The sequence below is a fragment of the Monodelphis domestica genome, chromosome 5 (assembly GCF_027887165.1).
Source record: "Monodelphis domestica isolate mMonDom1 chromosome 5, mMonDom1.pri, whole genome shotgun sequence".
NCBI classification, from domain to species: Eukaryota; Metazoa; Chordata; class Mammalia; order Didelphimorphia; family Didelphidae; genus Monodelphis; species Monodelphis domestica.
This window is the reverse complement of record NC_077231.1, coordinates 79,930,585-79,948,544: the sequence shown is the minus strand read 5'-3', so window position 1 is coordinate 79,948,544 and position 17,960 is coordinate 79,930,585. Positions and strand designations below refer to the sequence as shown.

Below are 17,960 nucleotides of genomic sequence, written 5' to 3'. Positions count from 1 at the left end.
ACCCAAGTTTTTGAGAAGCAATGTAGCCTAGTGAGTAAAAGGTTGGATTTGCAGTCATGAAGACTTGGCTTCAAATCCCATCTCTGATATTTACCAACTACGTGAATACGGGCAATTCTCTGATCTTTGAATTCCTCATCATAATAATGCCTAACATGAGAATGCATGTATAGTACTCTGAATCACACATCTAGAGCTGGAAAGGACTTTGGCCATTTAATCCAATTTCATCATTTTATGGCAGAGGAAACTGAGGACCAAGGTGAAGTGACTTGCCCAAGGTCACACACCTAATAAATGAGAAGCATGATTTGAACACAGATCATCTGATAACAACCTCAGTGTTCTTTCTACTGTTCCATTTTTTGTTAGATGACTGGCATCTCTTATTATTGACTGCAGAGAGGCTACCATGATGTAATGGAGAGAGAGCTGCCTGCAGAGTCTAAAGACCTTCATTCAGTTATGGCCTCCAACATCCCCTGGCTGGGACCCTTTGCAAGTCCTTTATTTTCTTGGTGCCCCAGACAGCTCCCTAATATTCTAATGTGTGGAATAGGAGTTGGCTTATATTGGTATAGTCTTCAGTGGGAGCTTGCCAAACTGATTAAATCTTAGCACCAGGTCAAAATTCATACCATGCCTTTCTTTGTTCTAATAAATAATAAATAGCATATATATGTGTGTGTGCATATATATACATATATAATTTATATATAATTAAATATAACTATAAATATACAATTAGAATAATCACATCTCTATAATAATTACATATAATATAAACATGTAATTTGCATATAGTCTATGGCTATATATTTATAAATATTAATTATACACCTATAACAATATAGCATAACATTTATAAATATTTAATTAGGCATACTTCAAAAATATGTTTGCATATTTTATTAATTAAAAAATAAATATTAATTTTACATCTATACAAATTCTATTATATGATTATAAATGTATCCTAGATATATGATTTACTATTTATATGGATATATGCCTAATAGGAGATATATATAGACAGAGAAAGGGAATTTACATATATTTATATATGTATAACTTTGTGTGTGTGCGTGTGTAAAACTAGCATGTCTAGTTTCCAAAGTGCATTCTCACACCAACCCCGGGAGGTAGGGTCTATTATTATCCCCATTTTACAGAGAAGGCAAACAGAGGTGAAGTCACTTGCTCAGGGTCACACAGCTAGTCTAAGGCCATATTTAAACTCGGGTCTTCTTGGCTCCTGGCCCAATGATCTCTCCAGGGTACCACCTAACAGCCCCCTTGGTAACTTGAGGAAAGATGATGTATGTGCTTGCTCGCCCTCATGTGAGCCCAGCCAAAGGGATTCCTCCTCCCTCTTCTCCCCCTGTCCAAAATGAGCCTGGAAGCCCACTTTTTTAGATTTATGCTCCATTGTTCCATTGAAGCCTTGACATTTCTGAAAAAGATGGTTTTTGCCAATAGAGGAGAGACCATTTCTGGGGGGAATTTCCATGGTGAATACCCAGCAAAAGTAAGTCTTGAACCTTCTTTTCTTCCTCTGGAAATATCATTAAGAGTAGACAACATAACTTCCCAGAGTTATTTCCTTAGGCTCTGGACTACTTGGCGATAGCCGTCCATGAACTGGCGTCCATCAGTGAGCGGAGAATTGAAAGACTGTGCAACCCAGCACTCAGTGAATTGCCTGCATTCCTGGTGGCTGAAGGGGGCCTGAATTCGGGGTTCATGATTGCCCACTGCACAGCGGCGGCTCTGGGTAAGAACTCCGTCTATTGCCTCAGGAACCAGCATGTGGGCAGGAGTTGTTTCCCCAGGGTTCTGGCCAGACTGCATTTGGGGAAGAGAGACCCTGACAAGCCCAGATGTGCCTAGGGATGGAAGGAAGCTCAGGAAGGTGAAGCCATGTCTCATGAGAATCAGCTGAAGAGAAAGAAAGGGAGGAGGATGAGCATTAATTAAGTGCCTCCTATGTGCCAGAGGATGTGTTAAGCATTTTACAAATATTTCATTTGGTCCTTACAACAATCCTTGTGAAATAGGGACAATTATAATTCCTAGTTTTATAGTTGGAGAAACTGAGGCAGGGGTTATACAACTCAGCTAGTAATTGTTGGATTTGAACTCAGGTCTTACTGTTCTAGGCACAAAGTTCCATAAACTGTGCTTGGTGATTGGGTGATAGATATCCTGTGGTCCTGTTGATTGGATGTCCTATCTATCTAGCTACTGACCTTGGTCAAGTTTATTTCTGTTTGACTTAGTTTCCTTATCTGTATAATGAGCTAGAGGAGGAAATGGCAAACTACTCCTGTATCTTTGCAAAGAAAAAACCCCAAATTGGTAATGAAGAGTCAGACCCAACTGAAATGATTGAACAGCATATGAGATATATTAGGGTCTGATGAAGAGTCATCTTCCTGAGTTCAAGTACAACCTCAGACACTTACTAGCTTTGTGACCCTGGACAAATCACTTAATCTGATTTGCCTCAGTTTCCCCATCTGTAAAAACATCTGGAGAAGAAAATGATAAACCACTTTGGTATCTCTACCAAGAAAATCCCAAACGAGTCAAAGAAGTTAGACATGACTAAAGAACAACTAATAACTACTGTCTTGTTTATGTTGGCAGAAATAAGACATAAGGAACAGTGGAAAGAGCAATGAGACTGAAGGCAGAGGACTTGGGTTCAAATCCCAATTCTTTTATTTACCATCTTGGTCTAGAAACTCTTGGAATACGAGCTGGGAGGACTTAAGGTGTTAGGTGGGTCACATAGCTAGTAAGCATCTGATGAGGCAGTATTTGAATCCAGGTCTTTGTCACTCCCAAGTCTAGTATCCTATCCCCTATGCAAAGATGCTCCAAATAGCTGAAGATCCATTTGAGTGGGATGGACAGACAGAGTATCCATTGGGCGAAAAGACAAAATCCTAGAATTCTCAACAAGCAAATCATTCTCCTGGGAGGTTGTTAATGAGAATCCCTCCCGTCAGATCTCAGGGGTGACAAAGCCATTAGTTCCCTTCTGTTCCAACCCTCAGGGCCCTTCCCATGCTGCATGCATCCAGCGGGTGAAGTATTCCTTGGTGTGAGGCTATATAAGACTTGTAAAGGCTCCGAAAGAATTGACAATCCTACATGCCTCCCTCAGACGCTTACTGATTCCCTGATGCCATGCCCCAGTTTCACCTTTATAAGGGAGCACCGCACGGCAGAGAGAGAGCACTGGCTCTGCAATCATTAAACCTGGGTTCAAATCCCATTCATGACGCTGCCCAGAAAGGCATGGCCTTAGTTCTTTCCTCTTGTGGTAGAGGCTGGAGAGAGAGAACTTGTAAACCAAGATGCAAAAAAAAAAATGGAGACCTACCACACTCTATAAGTCAAGGGAGTTGGATGAGATGGTTTCTGGGGTCCCTTTTAGCTTTACAACTATTATAATTTTATATCTCCATTTTTATTGACCTCTCAGATGTGGAAAAACCTTAAAGAGTGAATCTCTCAGGGTTGAATTTTACTCTCCAAAAGAGAATGGAGGAGACAGTTTTGAGCAAAGTGGCCTCTTCAAGTTAACATTCTCATTGCTATTTGAATGTTTAAAAAGAGGCTAGCAATGATCACCTATCAGAAATGCTGTAAAAGAGTTAAGCCTCTATTAAGCTCATTTTTTTAACCCTTACCCTCCATCTTAAAATCAATACTGTGTATTGGTTCCAAGGCAGAAGAACAGTAAAGGCTGGGTAATGGGAGTTAAGTGACTGGTCCAGGGTCACCCAGCTGTAGAGTATCTGAGGCCAGATTCGAACCTATGACTATTTGAACCTATCTCTAGGCCTGGCTCTCAATTTAGAGTCATCTAACTGCTGCTCTTCATTAAGCTCTTACTAGGTACAGAGCAGTAAGCCAAAGCACTGGGTATTAGGGGAGATGCAGAGTTTAAGTAAAGACCCAGCACCTGCCCTCATGGAGCTTAGATTCTCATCAGGACAACTAGAATATACAATAGTAAATAGTAAATGCATTGCTGTTCATGCCTCTTCATGACTCGGTGGACCATAGCACACTGGTGCTGTCCATGGTGTTTTCTTGGCAAAGGTACTGGAGAGGTTTGCCATTTCTTTGTCTAGTGGATTAAGGTAAACAGAGATTAAGTGACTTGGCTAGGGACACAGAGCTAGTAAGTGTTCAAGGCTGGATTTAAACTCAGGTCTTCCTGACTCCAACATTCTATTCTGAGCTACCTAGTTGCTGCAATAAATGAATTGGAGAAATGCAAAGATCTTTACCAATCAGGGGTATCAGAGAAGGCTTCTTGGAGGTGGTAGCCTTTCATTCAAAAAGCATTTATTAAGGATCTTCAAGATGCCAGACACTGTGCTAGCCAATGAGTTGGGCTTTAGAAGACAAGATGAAATACTGTAGGTAAAGGGGGGAGATGGAGTGTAAAGGTCATTTTACAAATAGGGAAAAACATACATAAAGATGTGACAATATATGAAGCAAACTCAGCATATTAGGGAACCAAATCCCCTTTTCTGTGAAATCTTTAAAGAGAATAATAATATGGCATATGGCTGGAAAAGCAGGGCAGTAGCAGATTAAAGAGGACCTGGGGTGTCAGGCCAGTAAGTCTGAACTTTAATTGGGAGACAATAGGGAACCATTGATGATTTTAGAGAGGAGGAGTGACATGATAAGATCTCTTCCAAAGAGAGATTATTCTGACATCAATTGGCAAGATGAATTGGAGCAAAGACAAAGGAGAGAGTAGAATGGCTAACACAAGCATCTAGGAAGGGGGTAAAATGGTTTGATATGGAGGTAGTATGAACCACTAGATGGTATGTTGGATAGAGCTCTGGGCCTGGATCAGGAAGAACTGAGTTCAAATCCAGCCTCAGACACTTACTAGCTGTGTGACCCTGGGCAAACCACTCTACCCTGTTGGCCCCGGTTTTCTCATCTGTAAAAAGAGCTGGAGAAGGAACTGGCAAACCACTCCAGGATCTTTGCTGAGAGAACTCCAAATGGGATCATGAAGAGTCAGACATGACTGAAATGACTGAGTTATGACAGCACAATTGAGGTAGTATAGCAATAGAGGGTAGATTGAAGCCATTGATATTGGAAACTCCCAGATGAAGAAATCTCCTTCACCAGTTCAGAGGGGCACCCCCTCCACAAATTATTGACCTAGAGGGCTAACCTTAGAGGAAGAGAAATGAAGTGATGCACCGAGGGTGCCAAAGACAGTATGTCTGTACCAGAGTCTGGTTGCATGACTGATTGGATGGTTGGTTGGTTGGCTGGTTGGTTGTTGGTTGGTTGGCGGGCTGGCTGGTTGGTTGATGGTTGGTTGGTTGGCCATTGCCCTTTATCCTCAAAGAGGACCAAAATCATTGTATGATAAGCAGACCTTGGTATGAGTCCTGCCTGGTTTCAAGGCCCTCTGGATCCACTCCATCAAGCCAGGTGGCCAGTGACAGGAATGGGGAGGAAAGATGGAAATGAGCAAGGTTACCAAGTAGACAGGAATGAGCGACTGATTAGACAGAAGAGGTTAAGATGAAGGGGATGAGTCAAAGGTGGCCCAAAGGTTGTGAACCTGGAAGATAAGGTGAATGGTGAAGCCCCAGAGACAAGCAAGGAGTTTGGAATGAAGGGCTAAATGCTGTCTTCATCATTTCCCTATGTTTGCCAGACTAAGGAAAGAAAGTGAAAAGTGAAACTATCCCTGCCTTCAAGGAGCTTACAGTCTAGCCAGTTCTTCCTACAGAGGAACCCAAAGGTATATTACCTCTTTGGTTGGATAGAGCCTCAGAGTCTCCTTCCTGCCTTCTCTCCTCTAGGTTAACTGTCTCTAGGCATTAATGTACAGAGGCATTCAATGCTTCGACTCCATCCTGGGAACTCATTATCTTATATAGACCTGACTGTTTCCTTCCTATCTAGCAAAAGCAAAGTTTTGTTGTTGATTCATTTCAGTCATGTCCAACTCTTCATGACCCCATTTTGGGGGATTATCTTGGCAAAGATACTGGAGTGTTTGCCATTTCCTCCTCCAGATCATTTTTCAAATGAGGAAACTGAGGCAAACATTTCTAAATGATTTGCCCAGGGTCACTCAAGTATTAGTTTCTGAGGCTGAATTTGAACTCAGGAAAAGAAGTCTTCCTCACACTCTTTCAACCCAGCTGCCCTAACTGCTATTATGAGAAATTTGAGGCAAACGGCAGGTAAGTAACTTGCCCACATTTATATGGCTAATAAAAGTCTAAGAATGGACTTAAATTCAGATCTTCCTGACTCCAGGTCCCCTGCTTGGAGTGAGTAGTATCTAATTGATTCACCTTGGACTTTCGCAGTTTCAGAGAATAAAGCCCTGTGCCATCCCTCCTCTGTGGATTCTCTCTCAACCAGTGCCGCTACAGAAGATCACGTGTCCATGGGAGGATGGGCTGCGAGAAAAGCCCTCAGAGTTATTGAACATGTGGAGCAAGGTAATGCTAGCTAGACTGCTGATTTCATAGGACTCATTCATCAAAATGTTATTGCCAGTTAAAATAATTTTGGGTTTAGAGTCAGAAAATCTGGGTTCAAATTCTCATGCCTGCTTCTTACTAATTGTGTGACTTTGAATTAATTACTTCCCTTTCTAAACCTTAGTTCCCTCATCTAAAAAATGGGGATAATAATAGCACTTACCCCACCCACCCCAACACCAAGGCTGTCATGAGTATTAGATAATATTTGTAAACTCCTTTGCAAACTCAAATTGCTTTAGAAAATGAGAGGATTAGATTCAGTGATCTCTAAAGTCCTTCCAGATCTAAAGTTCTGATGGTGTGATCCATCACCTCTCAAAGCCTCTTCCTTCCTTTCGTTCTTCCTTTCTTCCTTTGTTCCTCTCTCTCTCTTTATTTCTCTCTTTCTTTTAAACCCTTACTTTCTGTCTTAGTAACAGTTCTAAGACAGAGGAGCAAGGGCTAGGCAAATGGGGTCATATAGCTAGAAAATGTCTGGTGTCAGATTTGAACCCAGATCTTCCCAACTCAATAGACTTGGCACTCTATTCACTGAACCACCTCCCTGCATCCCAACACACACTGATTTCTGAGATGATGCCATCTTTGCCTGTCCTCACATTCACAGAGCACCTAACTGTATAGCCTAGTAAGTCTGAGCTATACAAATCAGATTGGTTTTCACCTTCACCTCCCCTCCCAAATAAAAAGGAATAGCCAAGATGAAGAAACTCGAACCCAGGATCGAAAATGTCAGGATGTAATGACCCTGGAAATCAGCTAGCCCCATGCCCTTGTTTCACAAAGAGACGAGGCTTAGAGATTCTATGGGTCTTGTTGAATGAAGGTCATAGACCGAGTTAGAGGCAGAGGACTTGCTGCCTAATCCAGTGTTCTTTCCATCTAAACCAGCAGTGAAAGAGAGAACCAAGTGATTCATGGTTGGACTTGACTCCAAATTCCAAATGGATAAATAAATATAGGTAAACAAAGCTGTGGGCTCTGGGGATGGGATTGGAGGACTGCATGATCTTTCTAGGTAACTATCCCAATTCTCTTTACTTGGCTATACAGTAAGGATGTGGCAGCTGGGTGGTTTAGTGGATAGAGTACAAAGCCTAGAGTTAGGAATAACTGAGTTCAAATCTGGCCTCAGATATTAACTAGCTATGTGGCCTTGGAAAAGTCACTTAACCCTATTTGCCTCAGTTTCCTCATCTATTAAATGAATCAGAGAAGGCAATGGCAAACTATTCCAGGATCTTGGCCAAGAAAAGCTCAAATGGAAAGAACATTATCCACATTCAGAGGAAAATCTGTGGGAGCAGAAATACAGAAGAAAAACAACTGCTTGATCACATGGGTCGATGGGGATGTGATTGAGGATGTAGACTCTAAAGGATCACCCTGGTGCAAATATTGATAATATAGAAATGGGTCTTGACCAAAGATACATGTAAAATCCAGTGGAATTGTGCGTCGGCTATAGGAGGGGGTTGGGGAGAGGGGAGGGAAAGAACATGATTTTTGTAATCTTGAAAAAATGCTCTAAATTAATCAATTAAATAAAAATTTTTAAAAAGTTCAAATGGGGTCACAAAGAGTCAGATATGACTGATACAACCCAACAATCACCCTTGGGAAAACGGAGGTCAAAACAATAAGCAAGTATGGTCTACTGTGTTCTGACCTATGTGGATATCCTTCTACCTTCTGCCACTTTACTAACTGTGTGGCTATGAGCAAATCAGCTGTGAAATGAAGGGATTGAACTAGCTGGTTTCTGGAATCCCATCTCCATCCCTTCATCCCCAGTCACTTTTCTCATCTGTACAATTAAAAGGTCAAACCAGAATTGTGATCTTTTTTTTTAATAATATTTTATTTGATCATTTCCAAGCATTATTCATTAAAGACAAAGATCATTTTCTTTTCCTCCCCCCACCCCCCATAGCCGACGCATGATTCCACTGGGTGTCACATGTGTTCTTGATTCGAACCCATTTCCATGTTGTCAATATTTGCATTAGAGTGTTCATTTAGAGTCTCTCCTCTGTCATGTCCCCTCAACCGCTGTAGTCAGGCAGTTGCTTTTCCTCGGTGTTTCCACTCCCACAGTTTGTCCTCTGCTTATGAATAGTGTTTTTTCTCCTAGATCCCTGCAGAATGTTCAGGGACATTACACCGCCACTAATGGAGAAGTCCATTACGTTCGATTATACCACAGTGTATCCGCTCTGTGTACAATGTTCTCCTGGTTCTGTTCCTCTCACTCCACATCAATTCCTGGAGGTTCTTCCAGTTCACATGGAATTCCTCCACTTTATTAGAATTATGATCTTTAAGGTCCCCTTCAGCTTGGATTCCTATGATTCTATGGACATCATCTATTCTAATAAATCCAGTCCAGTAAGCAATTATTAAGCACCTACTGTCTGCCAAGCACTCTGCTGAGCACCAGAGGTATAATGAATAATTTTTTTTTTAACCCTTACCTTCTGTCTTGGAGTTAATACTGTGTATTGGCTCCAAGGCAGAAGAGTGGTAAGGGTCAGGCAATGGGGGTCAAGTGACTTGCCCAGGGTCACACAGCTGGGAAGTGTCCCAGGCAAGATTTGAACCTAGGACCTCCCGTCTCTAGGCCTGGCTCTCAATCCACTGAGCTACACAGCTGCCCCCTCAATGAATAATTTTTAAAAAAGACATTCCCTGCCCTCAAGGAACTCACAATCAAATGACAGAAGACAGCACACATTAAAGAACCAGGCTGCTTCATTTGACAAATGGAGTCCAGAGAGGTATAACTTGTCAAGTTTGCCCAGCTAGAGATGACATATGGAATGTATGGAATGTAAATGCCCGGCTTCCCTGAGTTTCAACTAAAAGTCCACCTTCTACAAGAAGCCTCTCATGATCCCCACTAAAGCTAGTGCCTTCCCTCTGGGAATATCTCCAACTGATTCTGCAAATATCTTGTTCGTATATAATCACTGGCATGTTCTTTCTCTCATTAGCATGTATATTTTTTGAGAGCAGAGCCTGCATTTGTTTTTCTTGGAATCCTTAGCACTTAGCATGGGGCCTGGCATCTGTATTTGTTGTTGTTCAATCATTTCAGTTATGTCCAACTCTTATGTGACCCCCATTTGGGGTCTTCTTGGCAAAGAGAATGGAGTGATTTGCCATTTTCTTCTCCAGCTCATGTTATAGATGAGAAACTGAGACAAACAAGGTTAAGTGACTTGCCCAGGGTCACACAGCTAGGAAGTGTCTGAAGCCAGATTTGATGTCTTCTTGGCAAAGATATTGGAGTAACTTTCTATTTCTTCCTCCAGCTCATTTTATATATGAGGAAACTGAGGCAAACAAGATTTAATGGCATAGTACTTACTTTTTTTTTTAAACCCTTACCTTCCGTCTTGGAGTCAATACTGTGTATTGGCTCCAAGGCAGAAGAGTGGTAAGGGTAGGCAATGGGGGTCAAGTGACTTGCCCAGGGTCACACAGCTAGGAAGTGGCTGAGGCCAGATTTGAACCTAGGACCTCCCATCTCTAGGCCTGGCTCTCAATCCACTGAGCTACCCAGCTGCCCCCCATAGTACTTACTTAATAAATACTTGTAGACCTGTCAGGACTAAGGATGAAACTCCACCTCTTGGGGTATCCATTTGGCTTGGTGAAAATGTAGCTTAGTCTATCCTTGAGTTAAACTTTGTAAAAAACCCAATCCCACCTTTCCACAATTCTATCTTCTAGTGCTGGCCATTGAGCTTCTCGCCGCCTGTCAGGGCATTGAGTTTCTACGCCCCCTGAGAACAACCACTCCATTGGAGAAGGTCTACGACCTTGTGCGCTCTGTTGTAAGGTAAAATCAAACAAACACTTTCCAAGAGGTTAAAAACTGTCACCCAAGGCAGGTGGTTAATGTTTTGCTAATGTTTGACCTTCCCACCAAGGTTGTTGTGAGTAGCAAATGCCATAACTTGTGTACTTGGATGGGCAAACCTTCAAGTGCTATCAAAATTCCATTATTATTGTTACCATGATGATGATCATGAATGAACCATGGTCTTTCTTCTCTCTAGGCCTTGGATAAAAGATCGTGTCATGGCTCCAGATATTGAAGCAACTCACCGGCTGCTTGTTGATCAAAAGGCAAGGTCTTCCATTGGGCCTTATCAATTGGCCATAGACTCATGGTTTAGAACTGGACAGGATCTTCAAGCCCATCAGAGTCAACACTCCTTCATTTTACGGATAAGGGAAGAGATGGAGGTCCAGATTGGTGAAGAAGCAACTTAGCGTCATAGTTTTAGAACTAGAAGGGACTTTGAAGGGCATATTACTCTAGTCCCCTTGTTTTGTAGATGGGGAGACTGAGGCTCAGGGATGTAAAGGGACTGCCCAAGAACACACAGAGAATAAGTCAGTACCTCTGGCTTCAAATCCAGCATGTTTTCTGCTGTACCACATTGGTCTCAGTCATTATGAGAAAGTAAAATGGCACCATTGCTGATGGCATTGAGACATCCTTCTGGAGCAGACTCCTCACTGGAAGAGATGAGATTAACTGAATGTTTCTTCACCACTAAGGAGTTATTTGGCAAGTCACTGCTAGGGTGCATTAAACATTGATTCTCATTGATAATGAGAAGCACTGTTGTGTAGTGGGAATTACCCTGGATTTGAAGCTGGGAGATCTAGGCATGAGCTCCAGTTCAAGAGAACTAAGTAAGAACTTAGTTGCATGACCTTGGGCAAGTCCCTCAAGTTCAGTTGCCTCATTTTTAAAATGGGGAAAAGTAATGGATGGTAATAGCACTTGCACTAACAATGTTCAGGGGCTACCGTGAGGAAAGTGCCTCATAGTCTATATTTTTTCAGTCAAGAAAGAGCAAGTCTTACATGTGAAACCCAGTGGAATTGCACATTGGCTACTGGAGTGGGGCGGGGGGGGGGGGGGAAGAAAGAACATAAATCATGTAACCATGAGAAAATTATCTTAATCAATTAAATAAAAATTTCAAAGGAAGGAAGGAAGGGATGGAGGGATGGAGGGATGGAGGGAGGCAGGGAGGGAGGAAGGAAGGAAGGAAGGAAGGAAGGAAGGAAGGAAGGAAGGAAGGAAGGAAGGAAGGAAGGAAGGAAGGAAGGAAGGAAGGAAGGAAGGAAGGGAGGGAGGGAGGGAGGAAGGAAGGAAGGAAGGAAGGAAGGAAGGAAGGAAGGAAGGAAGGAAGGAAGGAAGGAAGGGAGGGAGGGAGGAAGGAAGGAAGGAAGGAAGGAAGGAAGGAAGGAAGGAAGGAAGGAAGGAAGGAAGGAAGGAAGGAAGGAAGGAAGGAAGGAAGGAAGGAAGGAAGGAAGGAAGGAAGGAAGGAAGGAAGGAAGATCAAGTCTTCATGGGGAGATGAGGAGAGAGGGTCCAGGGCTTCCCTAGTCAAGTAGTTTTTCTTTTAAGTAAATCAACAAACCAATAAGAGTGTTGCCTAGACTTGCCCATTTGTCTCAAAGAACTTTTAGGTGTTTTTGATCTGGATCATAAATTTCACTGGTGTTAGGCAGAGGTATCAAACTCTGAACCAGTTGTTGTTCAACCATTTTAGTCATGTCCACTTCTTCATAACCGCATTTTGGAGTTTTCTTGGCAAAGATATTAGAACAGTTTGCCATTTCCTTGTCCAACTTATTTTACAGATGAGGAAACTGGGGCAAACAAGGTAAATGTCTGAGGCTAGATTCAAATTCAGCCAAATGAGTCTTCCTGACTTCAGGCCATGGAACTCTATTGAGCTCATATTGAGTTCAAATCCAACCTCAGACATGACTAAAATGATTGAAATTACTGCTTCAGACCCCCAAACCCTAAAAGTTCTTTGAAACTGATGGATGAGTCTTTTTTTTCTAAATAGTTTTTTGTTTTTATTTGGCTTTTTTGCCTAATGTATTTTTCTCCTCTCCAACCCAGTGAGTCATCCTTTGTCACAAAAGAAAATGAAAAAGAAAAAAAGCATTTCCATAAAACTAACTTTAAATTATCCACTGAATCTGAGAGTATTTACAAGTCTTTCACCAAAGTCTTTGGAGAGGGTTTTTACCTGAGGTTTTTTTTGGCCACAGCAATTCTCAAAGGCAGTTTATTATGTTATAGAGAAATAACCTACCAGTAAACAATAAACAATTATTAAGTGCCTACCATGTGCCAGGAACTCTGTTTATCATTCTGTTGGGTGGAAAGAGTACTTCCACCAGTGTTTACTACCAATAATTAGTGCTGGAATCTTTGGAAGGAGGGTAGAGAAAGTGGGTAGGAAAGAAAAGGAACAAGGCAGATGAGCAAAGCGAGGAGGACCAAGCATGCAAGTTAAGAGAAAACCAGTTTCCCCTAACATCCATTAGAGCTCTGAGCCACCTTATGCTAACTGGAAAGTTTTGATTAAACACATACCTCTCTTTGTCTCTCTCTCTCTCTCTCTCTCTCTCTCTCTCTCTCTCTCTCTCTCTCTCTCTCTCTCTCTCTCTCTGTGTGTGTGTGTGTGTCTCTCTCTCCCTCTCTCCCAATTTCTCCCCCCCTTTCTTTATCCATCTCCCATTCTCTCTCTCTCTCTCTCTCTCTCTCTCTCTCTCTCTCTCTCTCTCTCTCTCTCTCTCTCTCTCTCTCTCTCTCTGTGTGTGTCTCTCTCCCTCTCTCCCAATTTCTCCCCCCTTTCTTTATCCATCTCCCATTCTCTCTCTCTCTCTCTCCTTTCTCTCTCTCTCCCAATTTCTCCCCCCTTTCTCTCTCCCTCTCCCATTCTCTCTCTCTCCTTTCTCTCTCTCTGTCTCTCTCTGTCTCTGTCTTTCTCTCTGTCTCTGTCTCTGTCTCTGTCTCTGTCTCTCTCTCTCTCCCCTTTCTCTCTCTCTCTCTCTCTCATATACATATGTATATGTATGTAGTATCCCTATACACTGATAATATGTATATGTCTACTCATACTATCATTATATATTGATATTTATAAAGTCCACATTATAAGTGATTGACTAAAAAAGAAGTACTCAGAACTTTCCTTCCTTAGTCGAGTGAGAACCCAGTGGATAGAGCCTTCCCTAGGACTGTCTGGATTTTTTAATGTGTCCACAGCACCTAGCACAGTTATTTTTGTTCTGTCATTTTTTCAGTTGGGTCTGATTCTTTGTGACCCCATTTAGCCTTTTCTGGGTCAAGATATTGTAGTGGTTTGTCATTTCCTTCTTTCCTTCTCCAGTTTATTTTACAAATGAGGAAACTGAGGTAAATAGGGTTAAATGACTTGCACAGAGTGGCATAACTAGTAAGTGTCTGAGGCCAAATTTGAACTCAGTTTTTCCTAACTCCAGTCCCAATGCTCTAATCAATATGGGGCCAACAATCGTTTCATCAACTGGGCACTTCACTATCTGGTTTCAATCTACTTCGCCAATCTTTTTTACATGTTACTCCCCTATACTCCAGCCAAAATGGGCTGCTGGCTGTTTCCCAAACTTGCGTTCTTTGTTACCTACACCTCTTAGGAATATTACCTTCCTTCAAGACTCAAATCAGGTACCTTCTCATCAAGAAACCTTTTTCTGAACCCCACCAGTGTTCTCTCCCTTACATTTGCTTATCTGTGTGATTTTTGATTCTTCACAGTAAAATGTATCTTCTTTGAAGGAAGGTACAATTTTCTTCCTTTTGTCTTTTCTTTCCCAACATGTTATACATGGCAGATACTTAATAAATGCTCATTGAATGAATGAATGAAGTCTTATGGACATTTAGACCTTTTCAAGTTTATAATTTTTCAATTAAAATTTTTTAAATTTGCATTTTTAAGAAATACTGACATAATCCAAGGTTTAGTGAAATGGGAGACACAAAAATTTGAGATAACCATAAGCTACTAGCTGCTAAATTTCCAGTCAATTATAGTTTCTGACTCTAAGGGTAGTTGACTTTCAACAGATTTTAAAAAATGAAGTGCCCTTTCAATGTCACAATTTTGTTTTTGTCTTTCTTGTCCCTGCTAGGTTTGGGAAGTAGCTGTGCCTTACATTGAAAAATACAGAATGGAGCAGAATCAAGAACTCTTCCCTGAATCCAGACCCATCTCTCCCACAGCATTTTCGCTGGGCTCACTACACAGCAGAGCAAATGCCAAGCATGATCCCCTTGAATCAGAAGATCTGTAAGGGGTCCCTGGTTCTCATAGTGGATCAAGCAGATTACAGATTCATTCTGTTCTCATTCTCTCTCTGTCTCTGTCTCTGTCTCTGTCTCTGTCTCTGTCTCTGTCTCTGTCTCTGTCTCTGTCTCTGTCTCTCTGTCTCTCTCTGTCTCTCTGTCTGTCTGTCTGTCTGTCTGTCTGTCTGTCTGTCTGTCTGTCTCTCTCTGTCTGTCTGTCTGTCTGTCTGTCTGTCTGTCTGTCTGTCTCTCTCTCTCTCTCTCTCTCTCTCTCTCTCTCTCTCTCTCTCTCTCTCTCTCTCATAACTTACTGCCAGGCTGACTATGTGGTTCAGAGAAAAATGGAAGTTAGGGAAATTTTTAATTAGATTGATTACTGTAGATGGACATTGTCCCTCAAGGATTTTAGATTTCATTCCTTATAAGATACACCATGTACTAATGTAGATCTCTTAGGTTCATAGATTTTAAAATGGAAGGCACATTAGAGGCCCTTGAGTCCAAACCTCTTATTTCATAGTTGAGGAAACTGAGGCATGAAGAAGTTAAGAGACTTGCCCAGGGTCTCCCAACTAGTGTCTGAGGCAAATTTTCCTGACTTCAAGTCCAGCATTTTAGTCACTACACCACCTACCTGCCTAAAAATCATAATTCCCCTACAACTTGAAATATGATCCTAGAGACCAGACCAAAAATTAATCCTAGAAAAGAATCAATCTTGAGAAGGGATTTTTTTTTCTTGTGCTGGAGAAAAATTGGTAAAACTTGACTGGCCTTTTTACATTGCTCAAGCTATTAGGATATTTGGTAATTTTTCAAATTTTTCTGTTTTTTTTTCAAATTTTTCAAAATTTTCCCTTTGTATCCTATCAATCTGATGTGAATTTCACAAAGAAATTCTGGTCTCATGAAAAATATTCAGTAGCTAAGTATTAATCTTGGGAGAGAGTTTACTACTTAAAACTTAAATAACAACAAAAGTTAGAAAGCAAATCTTTCTTCTATTTGTAATATTAAAATTAATATCCAATAACTCCAAGTATTATAGTTTATAAGAATTCTTAGCAAATATATAGTGTGTTCAAGTCCAAAATAACTAAGTTTTATCAATCAATTAACATTTAATAAGCACCAGCTATATTTCAGTCAGTGTTAGGCACTGTTGATAGATAAATAAAAACAGTCCCTGCCCTCAAGAAGCTTACATTCTACTGCAGGCATACAATATATGTATCAATAAATGAGTAGAAGAAACACACAAAATCAACAGCATCATCTTTCCCCCAAAAGGACAGAGATGCCAACAGTGAAATCAACTTATGTGTAGAGTTTGGAATTCTCATTATAGGTTTTCTGTTTACTAATCAGCCACTGTAATTGAGGTACCATGGAAGACAGAAATAAAAAAATGGTATAGACCCAAGATGTGGAGGTGGAAAGAACTTCTGAGTAGGGCATCCTTTTCTTACCACTCCCCCTTCTTAGTTCTCTCTTCTGTATTGCCTTTGCCCATTAGAATGTAAGCTCCTTGAGGGCAGGGACTGTCCTCCTTTGTTTCTATTTGTATCCTTAATGCCTAAGAGAGTGCCTAGTACATAATGATTAATGCTTAATGACATACTTATTGACTTGACTTACAGATGAATATGTTGAGGCTTGGGGAGTTTCCCAAGGTCACACAAGTACAATCTGACTCTGGAATTACTCCTCACTGCTTCTAGAAATCTTTAATATGAGGGTGAAGGGGAAAATAGGAATGAGACTTATACATAAAGAGTACATTGAAAGTTAGGAACAGATTGCATACCTAGGAGAAATCAAACAGTGCAAGGAATGAAGTATCTCATCTGACTCAGAATAGGAAAGATCACGGAGGAGGGAGATCTGTCTCAACATGTCAATGGTCAGAGATAACAGGGATAGGGAGTCTATTCTTGAAATAAAGGACTGATAAAAATGTTACTTTATGAGAATAAAAAAAGCTATTTATGAAAACTCACCTTGGCCTCATACTGTTGTGATTAATTGTTTTATAGTCATATTCACATTTAAAGAGTAACATGAATTTTATTTTTTTCCATTTGAATTAGTTTATTTAGTCAATTTAGAACATTACTCCTTCGTTACAATAATCACATTATTTCCCTCCCTCCCCTCCACCCACCCTTCCGGCAGCTGACATGTAATTTCATTGGGTATCACATGCGTCCTTGACCAGAATCCATTTCCATGTTGTTGATGTTTGTACTAGGATGTTCGTTTAGAGTCTACATCCCCAGCCACATCCCCCTCGACCCATGTATTCAAGCAGTTGTTTTTCTTCAGTGTTTTTATTCCCATAGTGTTTCCTCTAGATGTGGATAGTAGTTTTTCTTGTAGATCCCTCCAACTTGTTCAGGATCACTGCATTGTCATTAATGGAGAAGTCTGTTACATTCAATTGTACCACAGTGTATCAGTCTCTGTGTACATTGTTCTCCTGGTTCTGCTCCTCTCACTCCACATCAATTCCTGGAGGTTCTTCCAGTTCACATGGAATTCCTCCACTTTATTTTTCCTTTGAGCACAATAGTATTCCATCATCAACATATACCACAATTTGTTCAGCCATTCCCCAATTGAAGGGCATCCCCTCATTTTCCAATTTTTTGCCACCACAAAGAGTGCAGCTATGAATATTTTTGTACATGCCTTTTCCCTTATTATTTATTTGGGGTACAAACCCAGCAGTGCTATGGCTGGATCAAAGGGCAGACAGTCTTTTAGCACCCTTTGGGCATAGTTCCAAATTGCCCTCCAGAATGGTTGGATCAATTCACAATTCCACCAGCAATGAATTAATGTCCTGACTTTGCCACACCCCTTCCAACATTCATTACTTTCCTTTGCTGTCATGTTAGCCAATATGCTAGGTGTGAGGTAATACCTCAGAGTTGTTTTGATTTTCATTTCTCTGATCATAAGAGATTTAGAACACTTTTCATGTGCTTATTAATAGTTTTCATTTCTTTAACTGAAAATTACCTATTCATGTCCCTTGCCCAATTATCAATTGGAGAATGGCTTGATTTTTTTGTACAATTGGTTTAGCTCTATAAATTTGAGTATTTAGACTTTTGTCAGAAGTTTTTGTAATGAAGATTGTTTCCCAATTTGTTGCTTCCCTTCTAATTTTGGAAACATTTGTTTTGTTTATACAAAACCTTTTTTAATTTGATGTAATCAAAATTATTGAT

The 17,960-nt window shown here is 40.9% G+C and overlaps 1 protein-coding gene across 1 annotated transcript in view; it reads left to right on the top strand.

Moving 5' to 3' along the window:
* HAL (histidine ammonia-lyase) overlaps positions 1-16,723 on the top strand; it is a 41,192-nt gene extending 24,469 nt beyond the window's left edge. The window contains exons 15-20 of the mRNA XM_001364336.3: positions 1,463-1,528; positions 1,609-1,774; positions 6,387-6,521; positions 10,302-10,410; positions 10,631-10,700; positions 14,571-16,723. Coding sequence (XP_001364373.1) covers positions 1,463-1,528; positions 1,609-1,774; positions 6,387-6,521; positions 10,302-10,410; positions 10,631-10,700; positions 14,571-14,732 — 708 coding nt within the window. The 3' untranslated portion in view covers positions 14,733-16,723. The remainder of the gene's footprint in view (positions 1-1,462; positions 1,529-1,608; positions 1,775-6,386; positions 6,522-10,301; positions 10,411-10,630; positions 10,701-14,570) is intronic.
* The last annotated feature ends 1,237 nt before the right edge of the window (positions 16,724-17,960 follow it).